Source organism: Vanellus vanellus (genome assembly GCF_965231255.1).
Source record: "Vanellus vanellus genome assembly, chromosome: 1".
NCBI classification, from domain to species: domain Eukaryota; kingdom Metazoa; phylum Chordata; class Aves; order Charadriiformes; family Charadriidae; genus Vanellus; species Vanellus vanellus.
In genome coordinates, this window is record NC_138905.1 from 204,238,328 (window position 1) to 204,249,079 (window position 10,752).

The 10,752-nt window shown below is 44.5% G+C and overlaps 1 protein-coding gene across 2 annotated transcripts in view; it reads right to left on the reverse strand.

Annotated features, from left to right (window-relative positions):
• Positions 1-9,728, reverse strand: part of DDX10 (DEAD-box helicase 10) — a 197,716-nt gene extending 187,988 nt beyond the window's left edge. For both annotated transcript variants that reach the window (XM_082498870.1, XM_082498869.1), the window contains exons 1-3: positions 9,483-9,728; positions 400-460; positions 29-159 (exon numbers count right to left, since the gene is read on the reverse strand). In XM_082498870.1, coding sequence (XP_082354996.1) covers positions 29-159; positions 400-460; positions 9,483-9,701 — 411 coding nt within the window. In that variant the 5' untranslated portion in view covers positions 9,702-9,728. The remainder of the gene's footprint in view (positions 1-28; positions 160-399; positions 461-9,482) is intronic.
• Positions 9,729-10,752: the final 1,024 nt, after the last annotated feature.

A 10,752-nucleotide genomic window follows, 5' to 3' on the forward strand; every position in this document is an offset into this window, starting at 1 on the left:
TAGAAATGGAAGGATGTAAATTACTTACAGGGACAATAAAAGCCAAGGTTTTGCCTGATCCAGTCTTTGCAGCTCCAAGTACATCTTTACCTTGTAAAGCCAAACCTATGGTTTGTCTCTGTATCTCTGTTACCACACGATACTGAGCTTCCTGCAATCCTAGTATTTGCAGTGTGGGAAGAGAAGAGAGAGTGAAGGAGGAAAAGGGAAAAAAAAAAATAAAAAAAAAATTAATCTTTATTTTTGTCTTGCCCAGAACTGTATTCCTCTGTTTAGAAAACACTGTACATGACAATACTTATCTAAAATTTAGTTTAAAGCAAAAATATGTTCAGATGCAGATAAATAATACATTCATTTTTACTTAAATTACTTTCCAAGGAAAACTTTTGTACTTACCTTTTAGGGTTTTCTTTGACAATGGAAAATCTGAAAATCTTTGAATTTCACTTGGATTTATCTGAAACAAAATAAGATTTATCAGTGCTTATAATCTAAGCATAACAGAGAAATTAAATTTAAGTTGCTGTTAACGTAAATATGTAGTAGTTCAGTATGACCTGATCCAAGTTAGGTGGTCAGGCAACTTCTACTAGTTTGACCGAAGCCAAATGGCTCTTCTACCACAAACTGCTTAGAAAGCAATAAGATATAATCATGCAAGCTAATAGCGCAATTTAAAGCTCAGACCATCGTGAAACCAGAACTCAAGCTGAAAGGGATCTTAAGAGGCCTCTGCTCCAACCTCCTGCTCACAGCAGGTCATCTCTGAGGTCAGGCCAGGCTGCTCAGGGCTTCACCCAGTCCAGTCTTGAAATTTTTCAAGGATGGAGACTAGACAGCCTCTCTGGGCAACCTGTGCTTCTGCCTGACTGTCCTCATGGGGAAAAAGTGTTCCAGGATGAGCCCCTCTTCTTTCAACTTATGTCAGTTCTCCCTCATCCTTCCGCCCTGCTCCATCTCCTCAATGATCTCCCCGGGGCACTGGGGGCTCCTGTAAGGTCCATTCGCTCCCCAAAGCCATCTCTGCTGCATGCTGAACAAGCCCAACTTCCCCAGCCTCTCCTCACAGGGCAAGTCATCTTTTTCTTAATGGGATGTCCAAAACAGTATTTTTCAGGAAAAAAAAAAAAAAAAAAAACAAAACAACAAACTTTCTTTTTAAAAAGATACTGTGGTATGCAAACAAGGTTTAAAATTTCTACAATGCAGTGTGCCGCAAGCCCCAGATATAACTTGCAATTAAAACTCATGCTAAGCATTTCACATACAGTATCTCTAAAATCAGAACTTCTGTAGCCGCCTTCTCCAAAACTGTCCCTGTCAGACTAACTGCCAATAGAGATTATAATAAAATATCTATGGCAAAACCTGTAACTAGCCGATTATTTCATATTTCTGTGTGGCTGCAACAAGCACCAAGTTTATGAATTTATGCTTAGTGTGCATGAATCATTTTCCTGGGAACCTCCACAGAGGAGCAGTTTGGTTTTGGAGGCTACTGCACATGGAGTAATGATAGTCATATCCTATAAAATGCAGCTCGGAGCTCTGACCTCCCTTCTTTTTTAACCATCCCAGCTTAAAAAAAAAAAAAAAAAAAAAAATTACTATGCTGCAAAGTACACAGCCTCATCTTCTTGAGAAAGAGAAGCTCACCTGCACTTGTAAAAATTTAACCCTTATTGCCTTTATGGATAGGAGCCGACTCCTGCATCTGCCATGACCACATGCAAACACTGCTGGCAGCCTCCCTACAGCCTACAACCTTACTAGAGCTAAGCTGTCCTTTTCCCATCTATGTTTTCAGATCTCTCGAAGCAACAAGGATGAAATGTATTCCAGCTGCTGTATGAGATCCGACACCACTAAGGTGTTTGTTTACCACAAAGGCCTGGTAAACAGTTATCAGGAAATAGCTCCAGACAACAAACCCATTTCTCCCCCACTCCACTTTTCCATTTTGACTCTACAGTGCCAGCATCAAGACTTTTTTGCATATCCTTAGCATTAAGTTATGTGATTAAAGATTAATGACTGTGAACTCAAAAACCCCACGAGAACCAGTGGAACACCGCAGGGAAGGATCCCCAATAATATCATCACTGCACATAGCATTAAAGCACCCTGATGCTGCTGCTCCTTGGGACTGTGGGAGGACAGCAGTCAGCTCACGGTTCCTGGGTGAACTCCACCAAGGAGCCAGTGGGGCCACCCCCTCCCCACGCTGACCAGGGTCAGTGCCTGAGGGGACAGGGACTCATGGGGGGATGCAGGGGAAAAGCATTTGGGGACGTTGGACAACTTCTTATGAGGTGTTTTAAGGGGGTTGTGGGAATGTACAAGACTTGTTACGGGACACTTAGGGGAAGGATCAAAGGCAGGGAAAGGGAGGGATCAAGGTGGACTGGGAAGGAACCAGTGTAAGAAAATAAGAGGAAAAAAGAGGATAAAAAGGGGCTGGGGCTGGGTAACAGCTGGTGGGTCAGTACGTTCATCTGACTGAGCTCTGCACCTGATCACCATAGCCGGCCCTAGTCTTACTAAATATTCTTACATCATAATAAGAATAATTATTTGTTATTAATAATAATTATTACTCTTACATTCTTTCTACCCATCTTGTGTGTGGGCACACCCTCTATTTGGAGCCTGTGTGAGAGACCACCAGCAACCTCCAAGCCAGACTGGTGGGCCAGTCTGGCACAAGAGCCAAGCACGGCACCTGGAGCGGGGCCACAAACCTCAGGGGCCAGAGGGCACCGGTGCCAGTGCCTGGGGAAAACGGAGGCTGAGGCCACTCTGGGGCAGACCGAGTAGCTGAACTCAGCTACCGGAGAGACCCATTTTCCATCTGTGAGTACATATTTCACTAGTGGACATCAATCTCGATCAGCCAGAGAGGAGCAATACCTGCCACCTGTGCTGTTCACTCTGTGTGTCTGTGCAGGTGCTGGTAAAGGCACTGCTCTGCCAGTGTTCGTCTGTGGCTGGACACGTGTGTGTGGACCTATGTGCACCTACTGGGAATACGTGCGCACCCTCGCTGCAGGCTGGACTTGGGGACCCACAACTGCAGCAATCTTGCATCCACCTGATTGTCCACCTATGCCCTGAAGCTCACCAGATTCACCAACCTCTAGTACTTGCTATACCTAATTATTTTTTTTTAAAGCTGTTCTACAGGTTACAAATACTAAAAAACTAGTTCATTCTCCTGACACCCACAAATTTACTTCTCTGTATGCATCCACCTCTACAGCATACTTGAGAGCTGTTAATTATACATACACACACAAAAATCCCCAAGATGTGTTTGAGTCCATGAGTTGGCTGAATGATTTAGAAGAATGTTGAGATGTCAAGCAGAGATGTTAAGAAGAAATGTAATACCTTCAAGTCTGTTCTAGCTGATAGGAGATCATCAAAAGATGCGGACAGCCTCCACCAGCAAAGTTCACAATAATCAACAGCAGCAGGACAGAAAAAAAAAAAAAAACTGAACTCGGGAGATAAAGAAAAAAGAGACTACTGTATCTATAAAGCCTGAGCAGATGAAGAGGAAGGTAGACTACACAGCTTTGAGTTCATACGGACTAGCATCCATAAACTGAGATTTCCAAATGTCAAACTCTGAGCTTACACAACTTGTGCATTTCTAATAGGTATCGTTTATCTCTAACAGACTGCTGAACAGAAATCTCCCAACACAGGGACCAAGCAAAACAGTCCTCAGACATTCCTGACAACTCATGATAACAATTACAGAGAAGCCCTCAAATGAAGAGCTACTGAGCTGTCAGATCAGCCTCATATCTCCTTGAAGTACCAAGACTTTTCTGCAGGCTCTGCCTATTACAGAAAACTAAACTTTTTTTTTTCCTTAGGGTTTATACCTGTTTAAAGCACCTAGATCACAACACTACTCTTTCCAGCCTAGTTCTCTCTAGTAAAGAACAAAAAAAAGTAATGCAATGCATGAATTTGATCTCTAGATAAAAGGTAATAACATCCTTACTAAACCCCATTTTTGACATATTTCAAGACAAAGTTCTTGCAAAGTAGATTTCAAACTTCCACTGTGTCCTAGCAGAGCAATTAAACTTCTGCCAAAGGTTACTTAGAAAACTTAAAGGTGAATTATTTTTACAAAACCTACTTGTGCTGAGAAGCACATACTTTAAGCTAGTACACTTCTGGGAAGGCGGATTTCCTATCAAAAATCACAATAAAAGAAGCCTTTTTTCTGATTTTCACAAATTGGAATTTTGACAAATATTTCCAAATTCCATTGATAATTTTGAAGATATTATGTATCCCACGCATCACTACATATTGTGCTAATTCCCAGTCTTATTTTGCATGCTAATGGATCATGGATCACAACTCAGTGATACATACAGGCTCAGTTTAATTTCAGCCAAGAGGAAAACAGCATGCCTACAGAAGGGAAAATTATCTTAACAATATCAAAAAAGAATTTAAGCTATCCATTATGTGCAACTAAAGGGATAGATTTTAATAGGTCTGTGACACATGAAATGGGCTACTGCAGCAATGTGAAATTGTCCTAAATACTTAAGGCTGCTTCAAGTATTTCAGTAGTCAACTTCTTTTTAACTCTAGATGACCCAGTAAGAATGTATTAATCATAAGAGAGACAAATAGTGTTCTGCTCTTCTACCTTAAACTCCTCTAAATCAATTTAAAAATCATTACATGCATAAGCCCAGCTCTTTTAAAGGTGTTCAAGAAGGAAAAAAAAGGGAGAACAGTACTAAAAGAGTGAGGCAGGGGAATGTTCGGAAAGGACATGTTACAAAGTTTCCTATATTGTTTCTCTGCCCTACAAACTTCTAGGGCCACAAGAGTGATCTGTTGTAGTACCCTTAAACTCCAGAGATACTGGTTTATTTTTAAATGAAGTCCAAATAGCAGGAGTAAGAAGGATTGGTGTTAGAGGTAGATCTTCCGATAGATCTATTCCATGTTTACATGTACCAGTGGAAAACACCACCAACTTCTAGTTAGTTTGTTTCACCATCAGAAGTTACTACCCTCCTCTAATCTGCTAGGAATCTGTACTTGGGAGCTCTCTCTAATATGCTCTAGGTGAGAGCAGCCACCTCATTTCAAATACTTCAAACGCTATTCTGATCTAACTTGACTAATTTGACATAAAGCAGACTAGGAAGAGTTCACACAAACAGCTCCCCAGCACATAAGTTAGCTGGTAATGCTTTCATGAGTGCAAGTGGATTGAGAAGAATGTTCAGCAACAGCCTTATAGTTAGGCAACAAAGTTGCTGGACCAACAGAAAACAGATCACCCAGGAATACGTAACACAAAAAGGTCCCAATATCTGGACACGCTGAAACTAAATTTCACGTTTCCATCTCTGCTACCACACGTTTGCCATAACATGGTGTCGTGGTTTGGCCTCAGCCAGCAACAAAGAACCACGCAGCCGCTCGCTCGACTCCCACAGCCGTGGGAAAAAATCAGCAGAAAAGGGCAAAACTCGTGGGTTGAAATATTATAATTTAACAGAACAGACAAAGGGAAGAAGAAAGAAAAGCAATAACACCGGTAAAGGAATACAAGAACGCGATTACAGTACCGCCGCGCAGCGCACCGACCGGACCCGCATCCCCACAGCCCGCCCCCGAGTGGCGACTGACTCCCGCTCCCCGGCTAGCTCCTTTTATAGCGGGGCATGGGTCACGTGGTATGGAATACTTGCCTCCCCTGCCGGCTCCTTGGGGAAATTAACCCCATCCTTGCCGGAACCAGGACACATGGCAACAAACAACAACGACAAAAAAAAAAATCCAGTAACAAGTATCTTGGTTATCTCTTCATTATTGTTTAATTTTGTTTTGGTTATCCATTGCAGTCATTCTCACACTGGAAATTATAGACAATATACTCTAAGAGGGAGGACAATGTGGATACTCTTGCATCCAACAGCCATGCTACCTCTATTCCATGCCACATGCAAGATGACAAAAGCACATGAAGACCTAAGTCACCCACAGCCTGTGTGCCAGAGACCCCAGCCAGTGCTCCTCACAGAGAGGAGCTTACCAAAGAGCTTTCTAATTCCCTTTTCCCTAAGAAGGGATCTGCCTTGTGCAGAACTCTGGAGACCCCTGAAGATCCAACCACATGACACCTGCTCATAATTCTCATCCTCACTATAACCAGGTCCGGGGTAATAGGGAAGAAATTCAGAAGACCAAGTGGAAAACCTCATCAGGGACCAGAAAAGAAGATATGAAGGATCGAAGATGGGAAGCTAGGTGGGCATCCACCTGTATGTTCACAGGCAGGAAACTCCTAGAGCAAGCTGACAGCAAAACCCCAAAAGAGTTGAGACCAGGAGTCCCCAAAACTATCCTAATACAAACATACATTTACCCTGTCTTCATTCTGATGGATACGTTGCCTGACCACTACCACTCCTTTTCTTCAACCTCTATATATACACACACAGACACAACCTCCCACTACCCACTCCTTACCTATGCTGTCCCAAGTTCCACTGAGACACAGAATTATCACCCATGTCCCAGCAATAGATGCACGTGCAGACACACACATTGGTGACACAGAGGCATCCATACATGTTCACATAGCCATATATACAGCAAATAAATGCAAGTATCTATGGAAGTAATTGACAGAGGTGACTATAAGGCCAGTATAAACAGAAATCTATGTAGATTGAGTGGAAATTAAACGCAAGTATCAAATGTATAGGATGCGTTTCAGGGGAAAGTGACTGTTTTTAAATATTACGCAAAATATTTCAGGCTAGGAGAAGAACAACAGACTACTGTAGAAAACCCGAACGGCAACTACTCAAACTAAAAGGTCTGAGGATTGCACACCTATCCACCATGATCCAGATATACAACCCTAAAATTTATGAGGATGAGAAAGAAATACTGACTTCACTGTAGAAAGTGAGGGTTACTTCATTCCCTTAAAGAATGCAGTTTCATGAACTCATTGCTCGTGTCTGCTCCTTTTAAAACTCTCTCCTGCTTACATACATCTCTGAGCAGCACAGTCATACCCCACTATCTGCCAAGGATGGACTCCTATAAAGTATAGTGGTATGGCAGACAGGAAAGCAATTTTTCCACATAAGAACTAATGTAATAGATAGGGATGTAATACATGCATACAGCATAAATATGGCAAAACTGTGTATGGAGAACACATACAGTGTGTAGAATGAAGAGGCAACAGAAGCATCAAGTGGAAGAGCTATTGGCTTCCCAGAGATCATTTTTCACAATATTTCAGCCATTTCATCTCTGAGACCAAATGTCCAAGGTACATCTTTCACTTCAAGCATTCTTGCTGCCTCCTTCTAAACAATTAGATCTTCCTCAAATGAATCCAGATCAACTATGGGCAAATGACGCATGAATGGGGGTCACGTTTGGCCATTCAGTCTCACAGATGAAGAGACTGTAAACCACTCCAAAAAGCCAGCACCTCCTCCAGTTGACTATTCTGGTGATCCTACCCTGCTTCTCAATAAGTCCATGCCACATACACAGGATTCCAGTACACAGAAGTAACACACTACTTAAGCTTCTGCACACGTGCTTCTACTCGGCCACTTTATCTATGAGACTGATGGTGGTTGACTGCTCAGACTATTAAAACGGCCAGTGATGGGACTCCAAAACAAAAGACAGAGAAGAAAAAACAGCTAGATATTGCCATAGTACCCTAAAGGTAATGCACCAGAGTAATTTGCCTAAGTCATTCTCAAGCAAATGCAAGCTTTTATCAAATATAGAAACTATTAGGGCCTGACAACATGCAAAATTAATTGCACACTACACATCTTCCAGTCTGTGTTCAAATACACAGAAATAGAAAGCAATCTATGGCAGAAATACTTCAATTTGGCATATAAACAATAAGCCCAGAACTCAGGGATTTGTGCAGAGTTCACAAACTCTGTACACAGCCTTTGCCAAGTTGCTTTAACTCAGTTTCTCTCTCATACTTACAGACACACACCCTCCAGAGACCATGCAGAGGCAACCATCTAAATCTAGGTTACAATAAGCAGTCCAACAGTACTGTAGTAGTGTAGGAGGTTTTTCACTCCACAGTGAAAGACATACCTACCAGTGGTTATCCCATTCAAAAAAAAAATACAAGCTTCTGACAATTTGAGCAGTTTGCTTTCCCAGTCAGCATCTAAGTCCCCTATTTCTACAGTGAGTAGAAAACTATTGCCAAAACAAATTAACTCAAAATTTATCTACCACAAAATGTATTAATCATTTCTGTAGTTACCGTCTTTATTTTTTATCATAAAAACAATGAATGATAAGTCCATTTCTTCCCCTGAGAAATAATCTGTGATTCCAACCAGTAATTTGACCATCTTTGGAAGCATACCGTTTGCTTCCAAACCAGTAAAGCCAATGACTGTGTGAACCTTCAGAATACTAACCTGCTGAATCTTAACCAAAGGAACTGTCACGACCTCTCTGTGGTAACAGATGTGTTTCTTCTATACTTACTGTCATTACTTTCTGCTTAAATCAAATTACAAACACCAAAAAGTCTCCACCAGCTATGCTGAGTGCTGTGTAACCAAGTACAACTGCCATGCTCCTCCCCGCCAACAGCTGCAAATCCAGCAAAAGTTGGCAGGATGTAGAGCCACACCACAGGCACAGCGCATCTAAGCCGTTATCCACAATTACAGTACTTTCCGCTAATCGGTATGGCTCAAAAGTTGGTCTTCTCCCAGAGGAATTCAAGGGAATCGGGGTGACAAAACCAACGCCACTGACCCTGGCTCTAATATTTAAAAACCTATTTCCTGACCTGAGGTTAAACAATATGCTCTTCTGGTGCTACGTCTGCCTGCATGGCATCCTCTATGGAGACAAACGTCTCCATCTCCAACAGCGAGACATCCATGCTGTCTGGTCAGAAGGGCCAAATGCCATTCGGTCACAACCATTCCCACCATCCGCCTCAACCTCCTCTCCACCCCTGACTGCCCTCCTGAGGGTCTCACCACCACCCCGCTCCACAGCCTGCCCACAGCCACCTCCACCCAGAACCACAGTTACTGCCCTCTCCTCCCCTGCCTGGGGGCAGAAAGGGAAGGAATGGAGGATCACCCCTGCCTCACAGGGGTGAAAGCCCTTCTGCCTGCCACTGAGCAGTGTCACCCAACTAACCTGCTACCTACAGGCACCCCCAACAGCCAGAGGAAGGTCTCACACCCGGCTAACTAGGGGTGTTCCCCACCCCTGCCCAGAACCACCTCACTCCTCCTCACAGACTCCCCTACCCCCACACACCCCCCACACGAGGAGCGGGGCCGCTTTCCCGCCCCCCGCTGCCCCCCCGTCCCCGCCCTGCAAAGCCCCTCGCTCCCCGGCCCGGCCCGGCCCGGCCCGGCAGCACCAGCCACCCGCCCCTGCCGTACCTCGGGGTAGCGCTGCACCAGGCGGTCGATGCCCTCCCGCTCCACCTGCCACTCGGGCCGCTTCTTCTCCTTACGCTGCAGCCGCAGCCTCTTCGTCCGCCGGGTATATTTTCTCTTCCAGCGCTCGAAGCTGCGCACCGCGTCCATCTCCACCAGCCCGCCGTCGTCACCGCCACCATCGCTACCGGCCCGGCCCATGCTGCCCCCGCTGCCCCGCATGGGACCCACACTGCCGCCGGGGGCGGGGCTGGGCGCAGGCGAAGCGCGTCAGCCGGCCGCGCCGCCGGGGGAGGGCCCGCCTCGGCTCGGCCCGCCTCAGCCGCCAGGGGCGCGGCCCGGCGGCCTTGGGCCTTCCCCCGCCGGTGAGACAGCGGAGAGGTTCGAGAAGCATTTAAGAAAAATCACACTTTGTGTAATACAACGGAAAAGAATGAGTTATTGGTGCAGCATGCAAAATATGCTCAATGATAGACATTATCAAACGAAAAGAAAAAAAAAGCAACACATTAAAAAAATAAGGCTTTAATAGAGAAGGAGCATGTGGTCAGTGCTGGGATAAATTTTGCCCTCTGCAGTACAGCGTTGTGGGGGACCGGGGGAAGAGGTCTGTCCCTAGTCTGTTAATGCTCTGTTTGCTAATTCCTTACACGGAGAAACTGACAAATTTGGGAAAATCAAAAAGCAACTGGAAGACATAGGGTGGGCCTCGTGTTTAAGGTGCTGGACCCAAGCTCCATGAGACGTGCAGTTTGACCCTTCACAATATAGTCATTGTCAGTCTTAACGGCTCAGAGCCTCAAACTGTGCGACGGGCTGGCAGAGTATGGCAGGGGAAACGACGGAACAGGCAGGGTGCTGTAAGAGTGGTCTCCATAAGAAGCACCTATCTCTCCAAATAACTACACGTCATCAACCTACAAATTTGTGTTATACTGTCTTTACACGCACCGATTCTTAACGCCTCCCTAGGGGGAAGGTCTGCATCCCGCCGCAGTTGTTCCGCGGTCAGGAACGATTTGCTGAGTCAGTTGTAACACTCCATCAGCACACAGAATTAAAAACAAAAACAGGCCGCAGAGTTATTCTGCCACATCAGGAAGAGAAAATTACAAACATATTTATGCAATGTCATAAGAAGGAAGTAAACACAATGATGAGGGGAACAGTGAAAGACTCCCAAGATAATTACTGCCTCTGATGAGGGTTTGGAATTCCAGAAAGCTGAGGGGAAAGGGAGTGTCTCTTAATTAGCTCCACTTTTGCCAAACAT